This window comes from Rosa chinensis, chromosome 4 (genome assembly GCF_002994745.2).
Source record: "Rosa chinensis cultivar Old Blush chromosome 4, RchiOBHm-V2, whole genome shotgun sequence".
Classification (NCBI taxonomy): domain Eukaryota; kingdom Viridiplantae; phylum Streptophyta; class Magnoliopsida; order Rosales; family Rosaceae; genus Rosa; species Rosa chinensis.
Window position 1 is genome coordinate 54342583 of NC_037091.1, and position 26557 is coordinate 54369139.

The following is a 26557-nucleotide window of genomic DNA, read 5'->3' on the forward strand; positions in this document are numbered from 1 at the left end:
TATAGCATATACTAGTAGAAATTGAACCAAGGGGCACAAGTACTAGAACTATTGAACCAGAGGATAAAACATCCAGTCATAAACAAACAGTCCAATTAGTCTATCATTCATGGTGCCTGAATACAAATCCTGACCAGAAGTGAATGCCAGAAAAAAAAACGATCAGAGTATCTAAAATTTTTTTCTATAAATTCATTACCATAATTTGTAAAACACAAGAACAGAAACTGAATAGCTAAAAATGAGTACCATACAACTAACATACCAATCTTCTCTGCTTGCCGCCACCATTTGACGCAAGTAGTCCGTCCACATGAGGATGATGATATGATCATTTCTGTCTCATTGTTTTGTATCTCACCTTTGTTTCTGTAGTTAATCAATGAATGATACATGAGCTACTTTAAAGCCAAACACCAACACTAAAGATTGAAACAAATTGGGAGGTGGCTAATAAACCCTCTGTCTATACAACACATGGATGAGATTAATAGATAAATTAAGTCTTTTGCCTTTTTTGCTTATGGTTGTCACTACCATCTTTTCTTTCCCGTCTTCCTGGCATTAGATTATAACAAATCAATTAGCAACTTCTGGTCTCTGCCTACCAACATGAAGTATAATCATGAAGAAATAAGTCCAAAAAGGAAGCTAAAGTATACCTGAGCACTGAGTGACTTAAGGGGGTCCTTATCTTTCTTGAATCCATGGCGACCAGGGTTGTTGTTACCCATTGTAGCTCTCGCAAGCTTAACTTTCTCGTTGGCTTCTTTAGCTGTTGCATCCAACAGATAATCAGGCACAACTCGCAGGTGAGGAGCAGGGGGCTTCTTGCTCAGAACCTTGTCACTTTTTAGAGGTGAGAATTTCATTCCTCAAATCCTGAGCTCGGGATTCTCTCACGGAAAGTTTTGTCACACTCTTTGAGACATCCTGCATAATTCACATTTTACCATTAATGACCGTCCACCCTATCTTTCTATCATCCAATGCAATGTCAGAATTAGGAATCACAAGAGTGCAACTTAAACAAGGTGATTAAGACAATTAAAGAATAGTACAGGGGTTCAGAGCCAGCAGAAAAGCATAAAACTTTACATCAAAATCCCAACTTCTGGACACCCAAATACACCCAGTCACCAGATCTCAAACAAAACACACAAAACCCATCAACCCAACTATAAATCCATCCTTCACTCACTACCCAAAACCTAATTAAGCAAAATTCCATCAATTTTCTTCAACAATATTCCAAATAAACCAACAAAACCACATCAAAATCGCACCTTGATGAGGATTGTGTCGCCCCTAAAGAGCTAAAGCTTCTCCATGGTCTCAGGGTGGAGAGTGACGACGGAGTTGTCATCATAGATGGCCTCATCGACGACGAGGACATTTACTGCCTTCTTCCGCTCGAGAATCGCAGTGCTGAAATCCCTCTTGGTCCCCTTATTGCAACAATTTTCAAAGCAATCGCATCAAAAATCAAAATCCCTAAAAAATAAAAATTTCAGAAAACCAAAAAAGTTAGGTCAAAATCGAAAAGAAGAGGAATTGAATCTGAGGGATTACGGGTCGGACGATTCAGCTTTATCGGTCATGGTGGAAGAAGAGCAGGAAACTGAGACTCATCCATAACTCATTCTCCTTATATGTGAGGCCGGGCTCTAGCCCACAAATCCATAGAATAAAAGCAACTAGAAGAAAACGTCGAAGAGCGAAAAAGAAAAATAGGGGTTGGATTTAGAGTAAGGACCTCAGAATGGCGGCGAGTTCGAGTGAGCTTAGGGTCCCGAATGGAGGTCGAGTTTGGGAGGAGATCCAGTTTGGGGTGAGTTCCATATGAAGGAGTGGTCTTCGATCTGTTTCAGTTTTGGGGTCAGGCGCAATTTCTTTTTCTAAGTGTGAAAATTTTAAGTTTTCCTCCCCGCGTACTTGAATTCATTAAAACACTTAGCGCGTCCACGAAAAAGAGGTTCCCGCAAATTTTCAAACAAAACTTTTAACACTGGTCATTTTAAGAACTGATGTTAATAGTATACATTTAAATCGGTATTTTTCTAAAACGATGTTAACTTACTTTTTTACATCATGTGTAAGTCTGACCGATTTAAATGACGTGATGTAAATGAAAAGATTTCTAGTAGTGATATATTAAACTATATATATATAGTGTACTTGATAAAGTGATATATTAAACAAAACAACCATATCGCAACAAGCCAACAACCATATTAAACTATATACATATAGGATTGCAGAAGCACATGTCAGATGAAGAATGGAAAAAAAAATAAACAAAACCCCAACATACAAGGGACAGTTCCCGTGCTATTAATTAACAAAACATTGATATGATGCCGTATATCTCCATAAACCCTAATATGCATAATTGATATAGATTATAAATAAACTCATAGATCATGAGTTATAGTTAAGAGCAACAACGTTGCACCATAAACTTGTAGATCATCATAGAGTTTTAAGAAAAATAGCGGAGCGTGCTGATAACGTGTTAAAAAGTATTGACTTACTTTGTAGAGAGTAAGAAACGTATAAAGAGAGATGAGGGGAAAATAGAGAAGTGTATTATTCAGTCTTAGAGGCCTCCCTTATATAGAGGTAGGGTTTACATGATAAGTGTTTAAACTATTGATATATTACATGTAGGTCCCTAACCAATAACGTGGACAGCCACATAAGAAATAATATTTACAACAATATATATATATATATATATATATATATTTTATCCAGATCAGAGTTTCGCTATGAAATTAAAGTGTGAACTTCGAGTTTTTGGTCGCTTTTCAGTCGCATATCCACATCTCGACCGTTCAGTTTTTAGGTACTAGTGTATGGATCATCTCTGCAAATTTTCAGCCAAAGGCATTGATTACTACCTTAAAGCTAGTACGGTTCAGGTTGATAGATTCAGTGTGTGTGTGTGTGTGTGTAATCAGATTCTATTCAGAGCGGAGGTCCGCTTTGAAATTAACGTGTGAAGTTCGAGTTTTTTGTTGCTTTTCGGTCGCACATCCACATCTTGACCGTTCAGTTTTTAGGTACTAGTGTATAGATCATCTTTGCAAAATTTTCAGCCAAATTAATGATCGTTAAGGCATTGATTACTGCCTTAAATCTAGTACGGTTCAGGTTGACAGATTCAGTCCGTCGATTTGTTTAAGCGAGTTAGATACCTTAACGATCATCAATTTGGCTGAAAATTTACAGAGATGATCCATACACTATTACCTAAAAACTGAACGGTCGAAATGTGGATATACGACTGAAAAGCGACCCAAAACTCTAACTTTACACGTTAATTTCAAAGAGGAGCTCCTATATATATATATATATATATATATATATATATATATATATAGCACCTTTAATTACATTCATTTTTACCTCTAACGTACACTCAAGTCAGATCTATTTGTTCTTTAAACTAACAAGAAAACATATAGGGTACGCAAAAATGGGTTTGCTCTATGGTGTAGGCTCTCCTTAGGGTGTTTGGGCGGCGTCTATGCACGCTGGTTTCAGAATGGTCTCAGACCCTTTTCGACCTCTCGCTAGGTTGATAGTGGTCTAATTCGATATCGTCTAGCGCTTTTGTCTACTTTGTCTCCTTTATATACCGTTCTTTATAAAGGGGCTATGATCGAGATCCCCGTAAGGATGGGATCAAGATCAATCCTCGTCAAGATTGTATGGCAGTTCTTCTCTTGCAGATTAGGCTCCGATGATCGCTAGTGGGCTAGTTCTGCCGGACAATCATTGTAGCAAGGGAAGCAATGACTTTGGGGCTGGTGGTTTTCAACTATTCATGGTAGCATAGTGGATCGCAGTCATTCTACCCGCAGTGATAGTGGTCGTGTTGTTCGGCAGCACAGTCTTTCCTGAGCATCTACTTAAGACGTACGGTAATGCGGTACGTGGTATTGGGTAACTCCCAACTGTGGCAATGGCAACATTGTTGGTTAGTTGGTTTTGCAATCAATCCTAGCCTCTATTTAATTTATAAAAAATAATAATAAATAAATAAATAAAACTTGGTTGATTGCAATTGAATTAGAGTTTGTTGTCCTCATGGGGCTTGGTATTTTCCATGGACCCTTGGACTTTGGTTTAGCGCCTAGCATTTGGACTTTAGTTCACAAGTTTCAGGCTTCCAAGTTTGTAGGCATTAATTTATGGGGAAGTCTCTACATAGGGAGGTTTTAGGGAGTTTGAATAAATTAGGGTTAAATCTTGAATTGTTCAGTGACAACCTTAGTGTTAGGTTACTGGTTACTGGTTACTTTAAGTTTCTCTATAGTTTAGCATTGCTTAGGTAACTTTAGGGCTTCCTAAGCAATGATACAATTCAACATAGTCCTCCTTGAGAATTGTTACCTACGTTTACTTTTAATGAACCGACACCCAATTTCTTAAAAAAAATATATAAAAAAACATAGAGTATATTTTTTTGGTGTAATGCATGTTTTGTAATTGGTGTAATATCACTACTACAAAAATTGAATCAGACAACGGCTAAAAACCGTCGTCTAATATGAAGCCAAACCGTCGTATATCGAGGCGCCGTCTGATGAAGGTCGATTGTAGGGAACCATCGTGTGAAGGACTCGGCAGCATGCCGGCAGCCTGTCGACAGCATTAGCTATTACGTGACTATTCTTCAAACGACGGGCAACTTTAGAAACTGTTGTGTGATTGCGATTTAGAGGTCGCTTTATTTTATAGCCGTTGTGTGAGTTTTATTCAGACGACAAATTTTATTTTGTAGCTATCGTGACTATTGTATACATTCGACTTCTTTTGACAAAAAACGTGGTGTGAAGACTAACAATTAAATGTATTTATGCTTTGAGACGACACATTGAGCTTTTACCATTGTGCTATAACGTGTTGGACAATACTTTTCATTTATTCTTGTTGTCTAATTGTTACAAATGTTCTCAAAAATCATATTAACACAAATCCCACTATATATAAAATGTATTCAGTAAATTGATATCAAAACGGGAGTATCCCTAATCTCCATACATAAAAACACTAAATGCATTTGTTCCTTCCATGCATCAAAACCAAGTCTCTTTTATCTAACTCTCATCTTCCTTCCATTTTTGCTGCTTGAAATCAATAGTAATCTGCAAAGTAAGGCCTAGAATCCCATTTCTTGACTAAGAGGCATCTCTTTGCAACCTCCTGTTGACATCAGCAACTTATTTATAATACATATTCACCATACTTAAAACTAAAGCCTTATGAATTCCTGCAAAGGAGTACAAACATAAGCTACTTATCTTGCATGAGTCCAAGTAGTTACCAGGTTTAATTAATTAAAGAAATTGAGTATTAATGTGTATTACACTATTTTAGTATCCCACTATGATGTTAAAGAAACACATATTGCATAATGAAGATATTGAGATAATTACCTATAAGGCCATTCATTATCATACCAAGAGACAAGCTTCACAAAGTAGTCATTCAAAGCAATTCTAGCCTTGGCATCGAAAATGTTCGACCTACAACATAACATAAGGTGCACTCACTGAGAAATAGCTCATGCAATATTTGCCATGAAAGGCATACAAACTTGCCATAGCAAGAAAAAATCCAATTCTATTATAATCACACACACACACACACACACATATCCATCATGATCTAATCAAATCCCATTATAAAAACACATATAGAACACCGAACCCACCATTTATCAAAACTAGAAAAAACCAACTAAGCAATCATATGCAGGTAAGGTTAGTTAGTTAGTTACAACCATTAGTTAGCTTGAAAGAATCTTTATGATCATATGCTTCTGCATTTTCTAATACCATGTACAAGTATCACTGCATTTGTAAGGAATCACAAAGATTCGTTCACTATTTCTTAAAAATCTGAGTTCTAGCTAGGAAATTGTGAAGTATATTCCCATAATTAAAGTATGACACAAGGAGTAATTCATATCAAGGGTTTGGAGCATGCATATTCTAAAAAGAAAGAAAAGAAAATAGAGAGAGATAGATGGAGAACCATTTTGTTCTCTTCTGAATGATTTAATCACATAGTTTAAGGATGAACTTAATTTATATTTTTCCTAGTATTAGCAGTTTCGGAGTATCAATGTCAAAGCTTTGTGTTCTGTAACCACTAGTTACTGCCTAAAAAGAGTCCATGGACTATACATATTTCTAACTGCCAATGCATACATCAATTTGAATGTACTATGTAGTGCTTATGGTGAGTGACTTGCTGGGCCATTTGGTCAATTCTGAAGTAACAGCTGCTAGGTTGAAAACGTGAAACTTGCCCTTAATGCACATCAAAATAGGGCAGAATTCAATTGTAGATGATGTACATGGTTACAAAGTATCAAGTTCTAATGCAGTAACAAACAACATAGATTTGCCCATGTGCTCTAAAAGAAAAGGATGAATATATGAACTTATAGATTGATGAGTAAATAGCTTATGAAGATAGCCTGCAGTAGCCTCAAAACAGGCTCATACCCGAACCTGAAAAATGTTGAAATGTTAATAGTTCTGGCACACTATGGAGCTTCAAGTATAATAAATAGCAGGTGGGTTTTCAACTGATGGCGACGCTACCTCTATCAATGATTCACAACCACTTATGTCTAGGCCAACCTTTATTAGTGTAAGATGGCCTGTAGCCTTATTATGTCTTTGAGGGCCCAAAAGGCGCATCGAGCCTTCACATAGTATACCAATATCAATGATTATTCAACTAATGTAAAAATGTTGGCACTAGACAAAAACATACAATAGACTGAAATGTTTTCTTTTAAAGTGGACAAAAACATACAATAGACAAAAATAAAGTGGAAGTTTCTTTTAAAGTGAAAACACAATTTGAATACTATCACAATTTCAATATACATGAATTACAAATTGAAACACAAGATAAAACTAAATTAATGGAATGGATTCCAAGAAACAAGAAGAATATCATATAATGGTATTTTTGAAAATTTTCCAGAACCAAATACTGTAAGAGCAAATCTCTGGATGCTTATGATAACACCAGACAACTGATGAGGTATTAACTTCAGACAATCTAAAAGAAAAGGCTTTATCATTTTAGCTTAGTCAATTCTATTCTAATTACAAACTAATGAGGCATGCATTTCTAAGAACTGCATAAATCAAAGTACACACCCAATAAGATAGAGAGAGATCCTCAAAGCATTTTTCTTTTGATCTTAACATGCCTAAAGTTTCAAACTTCCAACCATCAACACCTTGAAAAACAAGAACCATATGCCAAAACATAATCCACATTTGATCTATTTGAGAAAATTAACTACCATACCATACCATACCATACATTCCAAGTAAAAATCCCTCAACACTATCAAAACCAACCACCATTTATGCCAATTATCCTAACCCACAAACAACCAACCAAGCAACTACATCACACCCACTGAACCCAAAAAGGAAATCCACCCAGAAATTTCAAAACCCACAAGATCTTACAAGCTTCACAAATTGCAAGACACAAATGAGGCCCAGCTACCCCAGATCTGAAACTCACTTACCAAATCCCTGAACCAACTTTCCCTGCAAAACACAAATCTCAAAAAACAATCAGACCTAGTAAAACACACAACAAAAAAAGCAGCTCCAATCATTATACACACAACATCCAATCCACCTTTGAACCAAAAAACCCCAAACCAATCAGTTCACACACTAAAACGCAATTCAATTCCTTCAATTTCAGAAACAAAACAATAAGATGACGACAAAGAAGATGCGTTGGAAATTGCAAGAGAGAGGAAGTTGTTACCGGTGAGATTGTTGGATTTGATGTTGGCCTGAGTGCGGTCAGAGTAGAGCTCGGAGTTGTTGGAGTCAACGGTGATGGCCTGGGTGTAGAGGTTGACAGCGAACTCAAAGTGGTCGTCGATGAAGGCCTTCACTATTTCCCAAATTGAATAACCCATTAAGTTTTAGTCGGGGTTTGGCGAGGAGAGAGAGAGAGAGAGAGAGCTTTTGGTTGGGGTTTGTAGAAGAAGAAGAGATAGGGTTTGACGAAAAAGGATTTGTCGAGTAGAGAGAGAGAGGTCGGGTTTGTCAAGAAGAGAGAGTTTTGGGGTTGCCGGTGAGTGCCGAGTGTGAGGCGAGTCGAGAGAGGGTTTTGTTATAGGTTTGGATCTGTCGAGACTCGAGAGTAAAGAAAGTCGAGAGTGAGGCGCTGTCGAGAGAAGGTTTTGGTTTTTGGTATGTTTTGTTATTTTTTTGCGCAAGGCCCGACCCTATCAATTTGGACAAGGACTCACACAACATATTTGTATAAAAATGCGGTCTGAATGTAGCCAATTAAATTTCTGGTTTGTCTCCTATTAATTTGGCTTCCCTCTTTAGGGAGCTGGAGAAAATTTTTGGTGGGAGATCTCCCTCCTTTCTGTCAAACATATTAATCAGACCACAGTTTTATTGTTTCTCGTCATATGATTAATACACGTTTAAGGAAAATTTGGGGTTTGAGATCAGGTTTGGCACCACATACATGGTGGGAAACTTGCCGCTCAATTTTTTTAGGGTCATACAACGGTTTTGTCCTTAAACATCTTCTGAACTAATTCATAATTCTATATCAGACGACGGATTTTATAAAAATGATGTCTAAAAAAATAAAAATCAATCAGACGACAGAAAACTATAATGCGTCGTCTGATTCAATTTTTGTAGTAGTGAATGATTTGTCCTTGTTTGTGTGTGTCTCACTACAATTAAAAAAAAATGAAGAGATTTTTTTTTTTTTTTTTTTTTTTTGCGTGTAACGCATTTTTTGTAAGGGAGTTTCTATTTATACCTTTTAAATTGACATTTGGATCTCCCATTCTAAAATTTGCACAAAACTTCCAATCTTGTCCTTTCAAGCACATAATTTTTATCCAGTGCACATCAACTAGTAATTTCTTTTTTCTCATCACTTAAAACCCAAGTCATAGCCAATGGTGTTAACTTGTAGGCCTAGATATTCTTATGAAGTTCCTTCTATTTCTTAATATATCATGCAATTTAAAATACCATAAGAGAACTATTATCAAAATCAACTTCCGTAAACCCAAACCAGGCTACCAACATAGTCTACTCTAGCAAAAAAAAAAACAAAAAAAAAACAAAACAAGCATGAAAAGAAACCAAGATAACAATTGACTTTACATATGAAGTGAAGCAATTAAGCCAAACTGGAAAAAAAAAAAAAAAAATAGGCAATAGAAATTGTTTTTCGATAATTATTTTCTTGATTCTTCTTCTTTATATTTCTTGTCCTTTCTTCCATTTTGTAATCTTTAACATTCTACTTAATCAAAGTTGCCCAAGAATCCTTAGGTATGGCTGCAAGAGAATAAGGGAGAAGAGAAGGTGCAGATTTTATTTTATTTTTCATCTTGTTCATTTTTTAAGAAGGGCAAAGTTGGATTTAAAAACTTTCAAAAATTGTTGGAGGTCTAAATAACATTTTAGGAGGTATGAATAGAACTTCCATTTTTGTAATTGGTGTAATGTTTTGTCCTTATATGTGTGTCTCGTTACAATTTTGAGAATGCTCTTGTATATGTAGTTATGTACCCCAATACATTCTGAGTTAATCAATTGACAACTTAATGATCAATGTACTACGACAATCACCCAAAAAAAGAGCTATGTAATCAATCAGATGATTAATCATTTTGTAGTTTGAATTCTTACTATCAACATATAATTAGTAATTCTGGAGTTCTGGCTTTAAGGCTATGTTTGGTTGGTGGAAAGGAAAGGAATCAATTTCCTTTCCCATGGGAAAGTGAATCCGGAGGGGAGGGGAGGGAATGAATTTCCTCCACTTTTTCCCTTCATTTGGGAAACACTTTCCCTTCCAATGGCTGTCCCAAACACAGGAAAGGAAAGTGTTTCCTTTCCCAATGCCAATTTTCCAGGAAACAAACATGGCCTAAAAGTGGCACATGCATTAGAAGGTCAATTGGGTTAAACATAAAGAGTACTGAGCTTTTGAGTAATGGAATGTATTTTGCTGCTTGTTGCTCCCAACTCTGTTACTTTTTTTTTTTTGAAAGGCCAACTCTGTTACTTAACAGTGACCAGTGCTTGGGAACCGTTTGCCCAGATTAATTGACAAACACCCTAGAAGAGACCTAAGCACAAAAGACATCAGCACTGAAAAGGCGAGAGTGCGTACGTTAATGGTCGGACCTAGCTTAGATAGAGCAATCCTATTCCTTGCGTACACCCAAACCCGTTGAATTAACCCGAATCCCCACATGTTTCTCGATCGCTGGTATTCGGAGCAAACTGTACCCGCCGCCGGATTGCAGGGCACGCCTAAACTACTTTGTTCATCTCTCTCTCTCTCTCTCGATCAACTCCAACTTGGACTGCTTTGTCCTTGCTTTAGTTGTACATGCTACTAAAAATAGTGTACATCCTATGCTCCTTTCTTGGTTTTTTTCCTACCATTACAATTCTGCTTTGCTCTGCTTCAGTGTGTACGTCCATATTCCTCTGCAATTCAACTGCATAACAAAGCACTCGTTTTTTTTTTTTTTCTCTGAAAGTAACTTGACCAATTAAGCTAGCTCTTGCACCTTGTATGCAGCTCAATAGTTGGCCATTTAGATGTTTCCTTTGGTTAAGTTCCAATTGACATTGAAACTACGGTTCATCAATATCAAGCTTTGGAGTTGAATAAATCGAATGCCACATTAGCGACCAGGTAGGCATTCCAGTGTTTAAGAATTGAGGTTCACGGTGAGCTTTAGAATTGAATAAATGAGGCTGACACAATGTTTTGCTGAAGAAATTCGCTGCTTGTTATTTCATAATTTTCATTAAATCAGAAGGATTCTAATAATATTTAACTTGTATTTCAGCGATATTAATTTTCTCCTAACCTTCTCTACATGTTAAATAAAATAGAAATGTACTGTCCAAAGAATGTTTGATACCTAAGTCATATTAATTTGGATAAGAATTTGAGAGTGTTGAAATAAATATCATTCAAGGTAGTGTGATACCTTAAATGATTGACATCTGTAGAGCTCAAATAGTCAAATAATATATATATATATATATATATCCATACATACATACATATATATGAAGCTCGGAATGAGCCTCAAAAATTGAATATGAAGCACTTATCCTAACCATTTTGTTAAGTCAAATTTGGTGAGATCACTGAAATAGGATGCGTTTTACACTTTCATTATTCTACTAACTTTTCTCAAGTCCATGTTTCATCAACAAGCATACTTTAAAAACTATCAGTAATCAAGGAGTCACAACTCTCCAAAAAGAAGATTAACGTGCATGCATGCTCTTGCTTCCACTTTTTTCACGGGAAGAGAGTTGGAGGAGGGATCAAACTGACAAACCCAGTTAATAATAACCGTTGATCATCATCATGTTCGTCCTCTCCCAATATTTATTCATTTATTTTGTTGGTCAACATCATCTTCTCCGATCGATATGAAGAAAAGGACAGACCAAAGAGACATGCGCGTAATGGTCACGTCAGAAGCAAAAGGAGTTTTTTGCTTTCGGACCCACCAGAACGCCCGGAACCGACAGCCAGGACCAGCCCAGCCGTCTAATCCCTCTGCTTCCTGCCAAAGCCTGTAACCAATGTCTCAAACCTGAAAAGCAGACATCTCCACCGTCGACAAATACACACTCGCCGCCTTAATACCTGACACGCGCCGCTTCAACCAGTACGTACTTGAATATTTAGTTTTCAATGTGCCTCTGTACTCCGTCTACGTGTACACCCTTGTACGTCGTAGTACAGACAAGAATCCTTTTCCAGTGAAAATCCTAGCATGCGCTGCGACAGCAACAGACAAAGTCACAAAACCCTAGACATCTCCATTATTACCATATTATCCTCGCCCCCGTTCCCTATATAAACCCTACCCATACTTGCTTCTTTCACTACTCGCATTTCCAACGAAACATCTTCTTCATATAATCATATCCAACTTCTTCTTCTCCTTCGTCTTGTTCTTCTTCTTCAGTCTTTTCTTCTTTTCACTTCTTTGGGTTTTTGTTAACTCGTGAGTTATAAGCAAAAATGCAATACCAAAAGGAGCATTACCAAGCAGAGTCATGGGGTTACTATATGCCGGTGAGGAGCATGCACATGACGGACCCTCTGGAGCGAGTTGGGAGGCTGGCGTCGAAAAGCGCTGTGGTGATATTCAGCGTGAGCAGCTGTTGCATGTGCCACGCCGTCAAGAGGCTCTTCTGCGGAATGGGGGTGAATCCGACGGTCTACGAGCTGGACCAAGACCCGAGAGGGAAGGAGATCGAGAGGGCTCTCATGAGGTTGCTTGGAAACTCGTCTGCCGTTCCGGTGGTGTTCATCGGCGGCAAGTTGATAGGTGCCATGGACCGAGTTATGGCTTCCCATATCAATGGGTCCCTGGTGCCACTTCTCAAGGAGGCTGGGGCACTCTGGCTCTGATCACTTTCACTTTATTTACATGTCAAAAAAAAAATGTAGAAGATTGTGAGGTCAGTGTAGCTTCATGATGTAGTTGAAATACATTAATGGAAAATTATGTTAATTTTATGTTAATCTTGTTTTCGTTTTGTGCAACCATAATCACCACGTAATGGCATGTTGTCTACTGTGAGGGTAGAGCAGTAATTTCGGTGTTAAGGAAGAGTCGGTAGTGGGTTGTTGGTTCTGCATCTGCACTGTGCTGCTCAAAAGCACAGAGATATGATGATGGTGATAATAGGAATTAGGGAACAGTATGATGCCCTTGATGCGGGGCGTATATTTCTTGCGAGGCAATCAGTGATCGTCACGTCATAGAGAGGGGAAGGACTGTTTTGTTATAGTGGTTGGTTTATGATACTCATGGCCTGAGTAGAAAATAGAGATAGTCTCCTCGACAGTCGACACATTTATTAGCCTTATGATGCCAAATACTATTGTGATTAGTGCCTTCTCTGTTGAACAGATCGAATGAGCAGCGGAGAAATTAATCACATGAGAAAAGGCTTAATGACTATTGTAGCTCCTAAGATAGGTGTCGGTTGTTCATGCCAATGAGTTTTGTGCCTTGTGTATTTTTTTTTCCTAATGTTTTAAAGGGCGATGACGTGTTGATGGAGCTTTAAGCCTTCAAAGAGTTGAGGCGTTTATGAGATGTGGAGACATAAATTTTAAGAACAATTCTTAAGTTCACCCTTTAGAGTGAATCAGCATATTCACCATCTCTTATGATTTACGCATAATAATTTTTTTATTTTCTAATCTAATCATTCAAGTTGTATAATATAATACAAAGATTAGTTTGGTAAAAAACTACATTTTAATTATTCATTTATATGAAATACATGGACGGCTCATCATAATAGCAGTAAGTATTGTTAGAACCATTTATTTATTTGATTCAATTAAATCATTAAATTATTTCTGATTCGATTGATTTTTTACAGAGATGATCTTTAAATGCTAATTTAAGATATGGACCATCAGATTATAAATTTATTAAGTAAAAACGAGTTAATTATCGATTGAGTGAATATGCTTGTTCACCCTAGGAGTGAACCTAAGAATTGTTCAAATTTTAATAACAAAAAATTATATTATGGGTAGCAAAAGTAAAAATAATCTTCATTTTATCAGAATTAATAAAATACCGATGTTAATAGGAACCACATAAACCACATTGAACACGTGTGTCACATACAAAATTAGTTTCCTACAAGGAATCATGGGCGGATCTAAGTAGTAGCTTGGGTGGGCTGGAGCCCGTCCGAGATTTTTAGGCTTAAAAAAAAAATTAGATGTATACTTTAATTGATGTGGGTTTAAATGTTTAATTGACGTGGGTAAGTGGGTTTAATTGATTTCAAAACTTATCAAGGTCGATCAATGGGTCTTCTTTCTGCTGTGCAATTGTTGTGGGTTTAATTGATTTCAATACTTATCATTTTATCAATTATTGTGCTATCTCAATATCTCGGCCAGGAGCTTGGCCTCATTCGAATGTCGAGTAATCAATTCAAGTTTATAGAGTTAACTTTGCAGATTGGACTTGGGTTTATTTGCTAACTATTTCGTCCTATCCATGACTTTATATTCAGAACAAACTTTTGGGTTGAAAAAAAAAACTATATATATGATGTATATTTTTTGTTTATATGTATGTTTGTTTAACGAAGCCACCCAAACTCTCAAATTATCGAAGTTAAACTCCTCTCTGGCTCTTCCATTCTCTCCGTCCATCACAAATTCTCATTCTTCTTCTTCGCAAAAAGGCCTAAATTACGGACTAAATTCAATCTTTGAACACTTGAACTCTCAAGTTCTCATCTCCCCACTCTTGCATTCACACACCTGTGCATTATTGTACTAAAAAAAAAAAATTTAGGCTTCGCCCAAAGGGACACATAAATATGTAGCCCTCCATATTTTCAAATCCTAAATCCGCCACTGCAAGGAATTGTACTTTATACTTGTTTCACGTTAAAAATATACATGCAAATAATTTCCACTTCCAAAGCAGCTCCTTATGGTATTTTGGCGAAGCTTCGCCACGCCTCAAGGTATAGAGATGTCAATTAGCATTTAAGGCAATTTTTTCTCTAACTATGTATTGGTATAGATGCTAATTTGATTCATCCATCTATCGGTTGCAGTTGATGAAACAAAAGAATGTAGAATTGAAACTCTTTAATAATCTTTTGTGACTATAAAACAAGAGAGTGCTTAAAAGATGATGGGTAGCAAGTACAGGAGCCCAGAGGCCTAAGATGAAATACCCAACAGAACGCAGAAACTGCCCAAACAAATAGACGCCCAGCAGAAGCACCGAAAGGCCCAACCAGCAAAATATTACGTCTTGTTATTCGTAATTTTGTACTTTAAACCACAACTCCACGAGCGCAAGTGTAACCAGAAAATAGTGGCTGCACCAATCATTGTTATTACCAAAACACAAAAGTTGATCAATTTTCGTTTTGTATATTGATTTTTGGGATACTAATAGGACAGTTAATCCAAGAAAACCCAAAGACTATAGTATAGTACAAAACCTTGAGTCCTTGATATATTCCAGCAATGGAAACCCAAAGACTAGAGAATCAATATTACCACCTAATGTTGTAGCCACTTCTTAATAACTCACAAAACTATGATTAAGTTATTAGGAACACTACAAATGAACTTGTTGGGGTTTCAAAAGCCTATAAACTAATGTAGCCTAGATCACACAAGGTAAAATCTACCAAGTCTGTCCAAAACACTGTATACTAGCTATGGAGAGCTGTGCATTGTCAGTGATCTAGTGGGTTCTAAGTCACCAAATGAGGGGAGCCCCAATCCCTCAGTGTCCCAAAACCAAAAGAGTCCCATGTCTTAAAGCAACTGAAGTCCTTAAATTCATAGAGCTCATTTTCAATCAAGAAAAGCACACAGCCTCTTGTTCAATTTCCACTACCTGTTAGTTTGCTACAGATGTCATTCAAGTCCCTCCATGTCCCTCTTCCCTGACAATCTGGCAACAGGTTCTTCACATGTCTTTGTTTTCTTGTGAATAGATAAAGCATTTTCATCTCTCTGTTTACAGATGGGGTCCTAACACCAAAAGCTCACGGGCTCATTATACTGCATAGTCACCATAAATGACTGAATGAACCTCTAGCTATATAATGTAGCTCTAGATGCACTCAATGGAGTACCATATATGCTTTGGTCGAAGCTGCTTTCGTACCTTTCCCATGGATGCTATTATTTTTCACCTTCTTCTTCTTCTTACATGTTTCCTCACCCACCCAATTGCTCCGGTAGCTCATAAAGCAACAACCCCAACCGCTCGGATCACCGTCGTGGGAGCGGTTTATTGTGATACTTGTTCAAGCAACACATTCTCAAGAAGCAGCTACTTTCTCCCAGGTACTCAACTCATTCATAGTCACTAGTAGCAATATAAGTAGTTAAGGGCTTGTCCCGGTAACGTTTTGCAAAACGACTTTTAAAAATTTGTTTCGCGAAATGGAAACATTTTCGCATTTGTAAGATCTAAGAGTGTGTCAAGCAAAAAATAAGGGCATGTTCAGTAACATATTGCAAAATGATTTTTTGACCAGGTGTGGATGTTGTGATACAATGCAAGTTCAGAGGGAACTCGGCCAAAGCCTCAGAGGATATGAATTTCTCAGTCAACAAAACCACAAACAAGTATGGAGTTTACAAACTGGAAATACCTTCTGTTGATGGGGTCAACTGCTTAAGTGGTGTGTCAATTAAGTCAATGTGCCAAGCAAGTTTGATATGGAGCTCATCCAAAAGTTGCAATGTTCCTGGTTTACGAACCACAGCAGATGAGATTTCAGTCAAGTCAAAACAAGATAACCTCTGTATTTACAGCATGAATGCCTTGAGTTACAGGCCACCAAAGAAGAATCTTACCCTATGTGGAAAGAGGAAGGAAGAGGAATCGGCAAGTTCTTTCAATTCCTCCAAGTTTTTTCTCCCATACTTTCCACCATTCTATCAATTCCCATGGCCTCCTTTGCCTCAATTCCCTTTCCCTCCTCTTCCACCTCTACCATCCTTGCCCCCATTTCCATCTTTTCCATTCCCTCCATCTTTGCCTTTCCCATTTCCAAGTCTACCTCCTTTTCCATCCCCAAATCCTCTTGCCCCAAACACTCCACCTCCATTTAATTTAGGAGACCCAAGAACTTGGATACCTTATATTCCTTCTGTCTTTCCTCCACCTCCTCCCCCACCAGGATTCAATCTCAGAGACCCCAGAACCTGGATACCATATATTCCTCCATCCCCTCCCAATAGGCCTCAAAACCAGAACCCATAGTTTAAGTCTCACTGTCTGTACAACAACCATGTTCAGTACATTATTATATATCATGGTGGATTCATGGGTATAAAAAAGAGCTGTTTATGTATGAGATGGAGAACATATACATACATATATATAGCAATTGCTACATGTTTTACTTGTATAGATTGACTAGATAATCATGTTATCACAATATCTATGTGAAGGTAAAGTTAAAACTGTTAACAAGCAATACATTTCTGAGAAAAATAATATCGATCGGAATAGCTATAATTAGATCCACAATGGATGAGATACAACAACAATAGCATGGTTTAGTCAACAAAATTAAACCACAGATGGGCAGAGTGCATCTCCTAATGTTAGAAAAGAAAAAAGAAATGAATCTGTTAATTCACTTTAATCCAGCGCATACAATTAGCCATCTGCAAACAGTGGATAATTTCAAATACCAGACCAGGGCGAAAAACAATGATGTACAAGGCCTGTGTTGCAACTTCCATATATTTCTAAGTTTCTAACTGCACATATTCTGCAGTGGTATTCAGGGCAAGTAGGCCCTCGGTCTGTACAAATAGGCCCCATGTATAGTTGAAGAATTGAAGCCTAGAGGCTCATACTGTTAGATTTTCATTCTTTTTCAACTTTGCAGGTCACTGGCGTCCTTCCTTCTAATCGTTTCACCTTCTCAAGCAGCTCATCAATGGTTTTAGAAGCATCCTGCAACCAGAAAAGAAAAAGAAAATCTTATAGAATGCACAATTGCTGATGCTAAATTATTGGTAGGACTTTGTCGATTACTCACCGTTAGCCTTTTCCTGAGTCGTTCTTCCTCCTGTTCTCTTTCAGTCTTTTCTGCCACTAGTATCTGAATAAGTGCTTCTTGCTCTTTGTCCAACTCTTCTATTCTTTCGTTTGCCTTCTCAAGCTGATTCAAAAGAAAAAACAATTGTAAAAGTCAGAAGTCATAATTTTATCCGCAACCGAATTTCAATGAAAACTGCTGTTCCTTCCTTCCATTCCATCTATTGCCAAGTAACAGTAGTCTATCTAAGTTTGATTTCAATGTATCCACTTTGTGTCAATGTTCTACTAGAAGCTCCTTAATTCCATGGAGTTGACTGATTTGCAGTAACAGTAAAGCATTACCGACCCAAGGCCAGAATAGACCACATCAGCCGTAAAATAAATGTTCACTTCAACTAAGCAGCAAATTCAAACAGTCAAGCACTAGTATATTAATAGAATGTAGAACATTTGCAAGCTTTACAGCGGGTGGACCTTGGTCACATAGCATTTTTCTATAGTATATTAGGCAACAAATTTTGGATAAGAAGCAATATTTTGATTTTAAAACCAGATTTCACACCAAACTCAACCTAACCAACTGTGCACTTACTTCAGTTTTAAGAGATTTACACCTATCTCTTTCATGATTGAGATCATTTAGAGCCTCCTCCAATCTGAAAAAGGAAAAAGACATTTACAATAATAAATTCTGGATAGAAAACTATTGGCACAAGGAAACTGCAAACACATAGAGTTGAATTCCAGAACTGCTGACACCACCTTTCCACAATCGATGAATCTGTTCTCAACAGAATCGAACGCTCAATTACATGGTCTGTCGTGACTTGTCCCTCTCCATTTGTATCAGCTATCTGTTAATGTGGAGGAAATATAAGCATACAGGAGGAATACACAAACACTGCCCGAGCCATTTCTATGTTCGCTACAAGCATATCAGTACTTTGTTATTGAGATATCAGATAAAGAGCAGGTTATTGACTATATCTTAAAACTATATAGAATTTCTACGGTTAAAGGAGAAAACCAGATTGTGCTAACAATTCGTAGATCCAAGAAAATTCATTTGTCATATGTGTAGGTATAAATGACCGTAAGGCATAAGATCTAAAGCAGCAAATAACCATAATTTAATTAGAAGTAATGGGGAGACATACTTTCAAAGGTATGAGAACCTCCCTCGAGTCTGACGCATGATCTTGCTGAGGTTTAATGGAAGCATGCAATGCCTCATTACAGTTCCCATCTTCACTTCCAGCATTCACAGGCGATGATCCTTTTTTGAGTTTTTTAGTACTTGAGCTTGCCTTAAACCCTCCACTACTAGAACCATGACCATTCTGATTTCTGGGTGATTTCTCTTTATCAGATACTGAAGAATCTCTTTCTGGAAAGTCACTAGTACGTCTTCTTGGAGCATAGCCAACAATCTGGCAATTTTTAGACCTGGGAAAAAATGTTTCTGTAAATCGAAGACACAGCCTCAAGATACTGAAATGACATGAAGAGGGAATAGAACAAACCAGAACTCCTTTTGCATTCCAATCAATCGTTGCTCAAGTCTTTGAAGAACATTTGTCCGCTCAAAGCCCTGTTTGTCGTGAGCTGGTTCAACAAAATTAGCTTCCAACACACCTGTTACAGAAAGAGTGAAAAGAGTGGAGTAACATCAATTAGTCACTGCATGCCAAAAACAACACTACAATGAATTCAAACATTAATTAAACTATCATAAAATACCTATAACTCCACGACCATCACTGCCTGCAGCATTCCAAACACGCCAAAAAGGCTGCCCAAAAAAAAAAAAAAAAGGAAACTCAAGAGTAGGGAATGTTTGGTTAATAACTTAAGATTACAAAAATGCAGGTCTTCCCATGTATCAGTCTACAAAGACTAAACAAGGAAATCATATTGAACATTCTAACTGTTCCATTGTCAGGAAGTATCCAGTATGACAACCTAGAATATTTATGAGCCACAACACCTAACATCAAGATCATGTTCTCTCAACCATGTTCTGGATTTGACTATGAAAAAATTACCACGTGTGTAGAGAAGAATACCGACAACTACCTTAATCAGTCTATTTTTATGATAAACGTTGAACCCTTGGATATCAATATGAGAGCGTGCATCCTTCACAAACCCAAGAGTCACTTTGGCAGCCATCTGTAGAAAGAAGAGAAATATCAGGACTTTGATTAGTTGAAGACAAAATAAATCTAATGCGAAGATTAAGTCTCGAAGACATTACATTTGAATCTTTTGGCATTCCCTCTGGGAGATTTACAGGTCTGTAAGTCACCACCTTCGTCATCATCATGTCATTCACTATATTGTGATGTTTGATATCTTGCCCGCGCAGAATGATTCTAAAGTGAGATGGAAGCCTGAGATAGAGAATTGATGCATAACTCTGGCAAAACGAGTTAGATACCATGATTAGTAGTGTGTTCCTATGTTCATATTAAAGCTTATGTTGCAGTGAATCCAGTTGAATGTATACTCCAGGCGTACCCTCAATGAATGTCGATAAGTTAAAAAGTGTCTAGAATTGGGATATTTTTTTGACATCTGAATGCTCTTCTCATCCCTGTTGACCCCTCTAATTTGAATGTCCTGTGATTTCAAACATGAAAAATAAGACCTCATATCTGAACTGCAGTGCCCCTTTTAATGCAGCAGAAAAACAATCAGCGAAAGAGAGTCAAACTCACATGGGGATCAGTATCAAAATCAAGTTCCAGATGTCCTTCATCATCCTCCCAAAGGTTGTATATTACTATCCGTGTGCCATGCCCTCTAAATAACTTAAACTACAGTTTGACAAAGCACAAGCAAAAAGGATGTCATAATATAGATGTTCGTGCAAAAAGTTATAGCCAACAAAGATGATAACATAAGATATACCAAGAAAAGGTAATGTGGTAAATCAATCAAAAAATACATCCAATGTTCGGCCGACATTGCGAGCAAAGGATACAATGATACTAAAAACAGCTTGACTGACTAGATTGTGAGACAGAGTCCTGCACCTATGCCTAAAACTGCCAACAATTTTTAATTTCTAGGATGGTTATATATTAAGAGATTAGGGGTTCAACCGTTATATATTAATGAATGCAGCTGTTAGCAATAAGGGGTCAACCCAAGCACTAACAAGTCATAGAATATAGAACAGGACACCCCTGTTAAAAAACATTAGAAATGAATACAGTACATCAATAAGAAACAACAGTACACTAAATTGGATTTCTCTCACACACAGTCAGATTATGCCAGCAATAAGAAAAAGTAAAATGAAACTAGCCATATGAAAATTCAATGTCAAAAGATATATCTAAAAAGAAAACGAAGGGAGCTAATTACTTGCTGAAGAAGATCTTCTTCACTTGAATAAGGAGACCACTGCACAATGGTTGCTAAATTTCTTGTCCAATCATCTGGAGAAGCCCGCACCATCTTGTTCCAACCTCGACCACTTTTCTCATAGTCAATCTTATGATAAAAAAATGATAAATAAGTCATAAACATATGAGAAAAATTCACACAAATTTATGTAAGAAAACAATTTATATCATTCTCCAACGTTACTGTCGATAAGCTTTCTGGTAAGAATATCGCTCGCTAATTAACTACAGTGACTATTGGCTAGATAAGAAAAGGAGTCCTGTGTTTTAACATTTGTTCCAGAAATAACAGCAGATCATAGCAAGAAAGTCCTTCAGTTGAGGATGCTCAAACTAACTAGTATACCTCCAATTTGAGAGCAGTCCAGAATCAAAGCAAGTAAAAATTCTTATCACTATCTACCAAAAAAATTCTTACCATGGGAACAACTATATCTTCCTTTCCAGTACCCCTCAGGAAATTGTAAGATAGCAGTCCAATGGTCTGTGTTGGGCTAATTAAGAGAAAAGAATGAGTTGGTTACTTTTGATGTTTGCAATTAAACAAACACAAAGCAGCAGAACGTAAAGTAAAAAAGCAGGAAAAAGTCTACTATTTCAGCAGGTGGCCTTATTAAATGTACATTTAACAATCATGCAAAATTTCAGATTTTTCAAGTGATGGTTTTAGAAAGATAGACTAGGTGTAAGACAAACCTTGTTCCATTAATCCCCTGACAACGAGAGAACACTATAACATCTGCTCCAAGTCTCATAGTACTAGTCTTAAACCCATTGCCATCTAAGAGAATGAAATTATGAGAACAACAGAGAAATGATTAGTCAAACAATATTCTAGCTTGTTATAATACTCATTCCCCGACCCGTTTACAGAAAAGATAACATCTCACATTGACCAATTGTATTTGCCATTTTGCTTTTTGCTGAATACCCAAGAGACATGCACTGTCTCATTTTATCAGGAGTCATTCCACCACCATTATCTGCAGTCAGCAGGTTATACAGAAACGAATCATTATGATTTGTATGAAGTGAGTTGAGTGATGTTTCTCAGAAATAGCAAACGAATTTGAGAATTCTAAAAATTCAAGTGGGAATGTACGTAAGAACATGGACACGGCACATATGTCCTAGAATACAGATGAAATTAAACTGAACTAACAACACCCTGTGATACATAAAAGCTCTCTTAATACCTAGAATATGAAAGAAGGTATACGAAGAAAAGGGTATCCTATGCCACTAGTTCAACACAACAAAGTGACAGAAGATGTACGTAGCCGCATACCTTCCACCTCAATCATCAGATTGCCATCTTTTTTATTTCTTGCCATGTCAATATTAACATAAGTGGCTCCATTGCAGACCTGGGCAACACAAATAGTCAAGGAACATGCAGTAGGATAAGCCAAATTCCTTAAGGCCATGTTTGGAAGAAAGGAGAAGCCGAGGACAGGACAGGCTCCCATCATGGACAGAGAATCGATCCACACTCCGGCCCCTATTTTGCTCTAGCCATCACAACCTCAACTAGGAAAGCTCCCTCATGAAAGGAATTAATGCTCAAGCATGTTCTCCTGTGCTGTCCAGCCTCCCAAACATAGCCGCCGAAAAAGAAAAGAAAGTTCAATTACCTCATCTAAAGAATTGTCTAGCAGCTCTGCAAAAGCTGCAATCAAAAATAGTACGTCACTCCCGGCCATAGATTGTATCATAAAGTCGATTAAGTTGCAACACAATGTACCTACCTCCCAAAGCCCATTTGTGACTGGTGGCATTCGAATGCAGAAACCTAGGGTGAATTCTCGCATGATCCATGCCAACTGCAAAACCAAAATTACGAAAGCCATGATCAAACTGACATGCACGCACACACTAGTTCGAAAACATAAACATGCAAGACTGTGAGAAAATTTACCGGAAGAAAAGGCAGAATTAGCATCGTTGTCCTTGTCACCCTCATAATCCCCAGCTTTCCAAAACTGCTTGCAACCCCGTAAAACTGGACCTACTTGATTATCATTCATATTGATATTATTACTATTTTTATCCCCAATTTTCCGTGTCACGCACGTTGAGTCCGGCAACACCCGAGCCATTGCCAAAGGCACCGCCGCCGTCACAGGCAAGTTGAGCGGCACCGGTTCAGGAAACCCTAGCCTCAACGAGGATTCGCCGTCGCGTTTCGTTTTCTTCGCCGGAGGGGCTTCATCGAAGTTACGTTCGTTCCTTGACTTGCACGTGATGGACTCGATCAAGGAAGTGGTCTCTAGGTCGTCGATGTCCGAAGAAGAATCGACGGAGTTACTACTGCTCTCACTGTCGCTGCTGATGTCGATCGGGGAGGGATTGGGGATTCCGGCGGTTTTCTCGGCGGAGGAGAGTTCCGGGATTTCTTGCTTGACGGCGGAGGACATGGTTTTAGGTGACAATGTGGGGGAAGATTCAGTGTGAGGGAGAGTAAGGGATTTTAGGGTTTGTTTTTGGGCGAGAGATCAAATATGTGAGGGTTTTGAAAGTGAATGGAAGAGAAGAAGAGGGAGAGTTATATTCGGCCTCTACGACGATTATGAGGAGAGAAGTGGCGCGACTCTGTTTTGGAAAGGAAGGGTAGCCCAACCGGTTTTGCACGTGGCAATCACGTGGATGCTATTTTTATAATTTTTTTTTTTTTTTTTTAAAAAACGACTGCAACAAACTAAAAGTGTTTTTGTTTTATTTTCTTGATGCCGGTGAGATAAGAAGCACGGTAAAGTTGATGGGCTCTGATGCTCAATTACCTCGCTACTTCTCAATAGAAACAAATTGGGATTTGTGTCACTCCGATATCGAATTAATTTCTTTGTATTTAAAGAGGGTGGTTAGCCTCCTTAAATAGGCATCAAGAAGAGTAGATTTTACCTTATTTTCAATGTGGGAGAGATGTCTTTTCTATTTAGTAATATCTTAGACCGGGACATCTCTCCAGTCACTCATGAATGTCACCCTTGGGTATCAACAAGGTGGGAGGTCCCAACAATTACTCCAATGACGTCGATCCCAACATGGGTACCATGGTACGAGATCTCGAAGGAGGTAATCGACACTAGTGCATGTGTCTGTTAATGTTGTATTCTGCTGGTATGTACAAGCAACACTGAGATTAGGGCTAAATACTGGTTACTATTTTGTGGTTTAGATTTAAAATCAATTCAATTCCTAAACTTCAAATTTCATCAAAAACACTCCTACACTATCAACAAGGAGGATTGCTGCTCCTTGGTACAAGCAACTCTGAGATTATCAAAAACTGAAATAGCAACAAGATTAGAGGAAAGATTGCTGCTCCACGGTAACAAAAACGATGATTAAAACAAATAAAAAGATTAAATATAGGCTAGTACAAACAAAAAACAAAAGAAACAAAAGAAACATATCAACAAGGAGGCCCAGCCCAGCCGCCACGCTGCCATGTGCCACATGAACATGGCACACCCGAGATCGAGATACGCTAGGTGGAAATCCTATGTCATCGTCCAATTTTGCTGTTGAGGGAGGATTTAAATTTTCTAGAGTTTGCAATTATTATAAGTATTTTGTTTTTTTTTTTTTTTGAGAAAATTATTTTAAGTACTTAAGTAGAGTTATTCATGATTCAAGTAATCAAACTCCAAGTACTTAAGTTATTTTAAGTACTTAAGTAGAGTTATTCATGATTCAAGTAATCAAACTCCAAGTACTTAAGTTTTTTTTTTTGAGAAAATTATTTTAAGTTCTTAAGTTGAAAAAAATAAATAACTCCCAGTAATCAAACTCCAAGTTATTCATGATTCAATTCTTGACATTAATGAGGCATAATACCTGCATGTGTTAATAAACTCATAATGATTGTGAGAGTGGTCAAATATTTAAGACATACAATTATAATAACCTAGTCATAAACACAACAATAGTTCCGGCCATAAAAGCGATAATGATTGCAGCCACGAAGTGCGGTAATAATTGCAATTATAAGTATGGAAATCATTGCAGCTATAATTGCGAAAACGGTTACAACAATAATTGTGAAATGATTACAGTTATAAATGCGGTAATGATGACGGTCATAAGTCCGGTAATGATGACAGTCATAAATGTAGTAATGATGACAACTTGCCGCCCAAGTAAGCATTCACCTATAAATAGGGGGCTCGACAGCCAAGTAAGATATCTCATTTTGACTCATTCTACTTTACTCGACTAAATAAAATACTGACTTAGGCATAAAAGAGTTTTCTGTAGATACCCCCCATTCTCTTCGAACCAACGATCAAACTCTGAAGTTAGCAGTTAAAAGAAGCTTCTCAATATATTGTTCTGAGTCAGCTTCCGCTCTACTCTGTATTCATTGGTGAGTCAAAATCTTAATTAGAATATTTCATCACCAACAATGATTCATACCTTAGAATTGGTTCCTTCAATGTCATTTAAAAAAAAAATCAAACTCATAGGAGCATTAATAATATTCATCTTAAGCCATAATGGTCATTACATACTCTTCCACTGTCATTTATAGACAGACAAGGAGGTGTGTTAGTACCCACAATAATACGTAGTACTAGGTCTACTCATTACATATCAAATACGTCGAAAAGCAGGTCTCTTCCTTCTAGAGGTGGCAAACGGGCCGGGCCAGCACGACCCGGCCCATTTTAAGCAGGCATAATCGTGCTTCTTGCTGTGCTTGGGCTGGCCCATTTATTATAGTGCAGGGCTCGTGCCGGCCCATTTACTTAAACATTAAGCCCGGTCTGGCCTATGACCCGAGCCCATATCGTGCCGGGCCATAGTCGTGCCGGGTCAATAAATGGGCCGTGATCGTGCCTACCCACTATAAAACACGATTTTAAAATCTTAATTTGAATGAATGAAATTATTTTTATTTAACTATTTAGAAAATTAAAATAAATTAACTTCTACAATGTATTTCTTAATCTTAGCTTTTTAAGATTAGTTTTCTAATAATTTTTTATATTCTACTACAATAAAGAAATAAAGAAAAAAATAACTCAAAATATATTGCTTTTAGTATATTATTGTGAGATTAATCTTTATTAATATAATGAAGATTTAGTATCATATTATTCTTTCCTCATTCTATGATTGTATTATTATGAGATTAGTCTTTATTAATAAACATATATTTAATATTTAGAAAAATTACTTTATGTCAAAACAATGACATAATGTTGTATTTCACTATTTTGACAACATAAAAGAAATAGCATTGAAGACCCTAGCCGCAAAAACATTCTCTCTCACCTAAAACCTAAAAACCTTCAGGTTGCAAATTTCTTCTCGTCCGGCGGCGCCCGGACATCGGATCTGGCCTATGGCCTCCCGCTGTCATGGGGTTTGCTGCTGGACGGGAGAACTACTACCCATGGGACACCGTCAGGAATTCTCTCTGGTTTTGTTAGTTGTTTTTCGGCTGGGATGGTGGAGATGATGA

At 37.4% G+C, this 26557-nt stretch overlaps 4 protein-coding genes across 4 annotated transcripts; 2 read left to right on the plus strand and 2 right to left on the minus strand.

Annotated features, from left to right (window-relative positions):
• Positions 1 to 1316: 1316 nt before the first annotated feature.
• On the minus strand, positions 1317 to 7984 carry LOC121052869. Its single transcript, XM_040518800.1, has 4 exons — positions 7828 to 7984; positions 7577 to 7598; positions 5480 to 5537; positions 1317 to 1448 (listed from the first exon to the last, which is right to left on the minus strand). Exons 1-4 carry the CDS (start codon positions 7982 to 7984, stop codon positions 1317 to 1319), a joined length of 369 nt encoding a protein of 122 aa, XP_040374734.1.
• A 4013-nt stretch (positions 7985 to 11997) lies between these two features.
• On the plus strand, positions 11998 to 12624 carry LOC112195848 (glutaredoxin-C1). The gene has a single exon (XM_024336066.2). The coding sequence runs from the start codon at positions 12118 to 12120 to the stop codon at positions 12508 to 12510; it is 393 nt and encodes a 130-aa protein (XP_024191834.1). The 5' UTR covers positions 11998 to 12117; the 3' UTR covers positions 12511 to 12624.
• Positions 12625 to 15678: 3054 nt separating this feature from the next.
• Positions 15679 to 17030, plus strand: LOC112196299 (formin-1). The gene is made up of 2 exons (XM_024336615.2): positions 15679 to 15957; positions 16152 to 17030. The coding sequence occupies exons 1-2, from the start codon at positions 15726 to 15728 to the stop codon at positions 16880 to 16882; spliced, it is 963 nt and encodes a 320-aa protein (XP_024192383.1). The 5' UTR covers positions 15679 to 15725; the 3' UTR covers positions 16883 to 17030.
• An 85-nt stretch (positions 17031 to 17115) lies between these two features.
• LOC112199565 (protein MICRORCHIDIA 7) lies at positions 17116 to 23682 on the minus strand. The gene is made up of 19 exons (XM_040517711.1): positions 23006 to 23682; positions 22836 to 22910; positions 22722 to 22756; positions 22376 to 22454; positions 21978 to 22070; positions 21784 to 21868; positions 21506 to 21581; positions 21047 to 21175; positions 20395 to 20493; positions 20195 to 20296; positions 19932 to 20093; positions 19751 to 19846; positions 19415 to 19466; positions 19198 to 19309; positions 18832 to 19120; positions 18437 to 18528; positions 18267 to 18330; positions 17673 to 17795; positions 17116 to 17587 (listed from the first exon to the last, which is right to left on the minus strand). The coding sequence occupies exons 1-19, from the start codon at positions 23502 to 23504 to the stop codon at positions 17498 to 17500; spliced, it is 2352 nt and encodes a 783-aa protein (XP_040373645.1). The 5' UTR covers positions 23505 to 23682; the 3' UTR covers positions 17116 to 17497.
• Positions 23683 to 26557: the final 2875 nt, after the last annotated feature.

Coding starts and splice junctions, on each gene's coding strand:
- LOC121052869 (XM_040518800.1), bottom strand. CDS start 7,984: ATGGGTTATTCAATTTGGGAAATAGTGAAGGCCTTCATCGACGACCAC. Junction 7,599..7,827: donor CAAATCCAACAATCTCACCG/GTAACAACTTCC, acceptor TGTGTTTTGCAG/GGAAAGTTGGTTCAGGGATT. Junction 5,538..7,576: donor AAAGTTGGTTCAGGGATTTG/GTAAGTGAGTTT, acceptor GTTATGTTGTAG/GTCGAACATTTTCGATGCCA.
- LOC112195848 (XM_024336066.2), top strand. CDS start 12,118: ATGCAATACCAAAAGGAGCATTACCAAGCAGAGTCATGGGGTTACTAT.
- LOC112196299 (XM_024336615.2), top strand. CDS start 15,726: ATGCACTCAATGGAGTACCATATATGCTTTGGTCGAAGCTGCTTTCGT. Junction 15,958..16,151: donor AAGCAGCTACTTTCTCCCAG/GTACTCAACTCA, acceptor TTTTTTGACCAG/GTGTGGATGTTGTGATACAA.
- LOC112199565 (XM_040517711.1), bottom strand. CDS start 23,504: ATGTCCTCCGCCGTCAAGCAAGAAATCCCGGAACTCTCCTCCGCCGAG. Junction 21,582..21,783: donor CAGGGGATTAATGGAACAAG/GTTTGTCTTACA, acceptor TCTCTTAATTAG/CCCAACACAGACCATTGGAC. Junction 18,529..18,831: donor AGGTTCTCATACCTTTGAAA/GTATGTCTCCCC, acceptor CCACATTAACAG/ATAGCTGATACAAATGGAGA.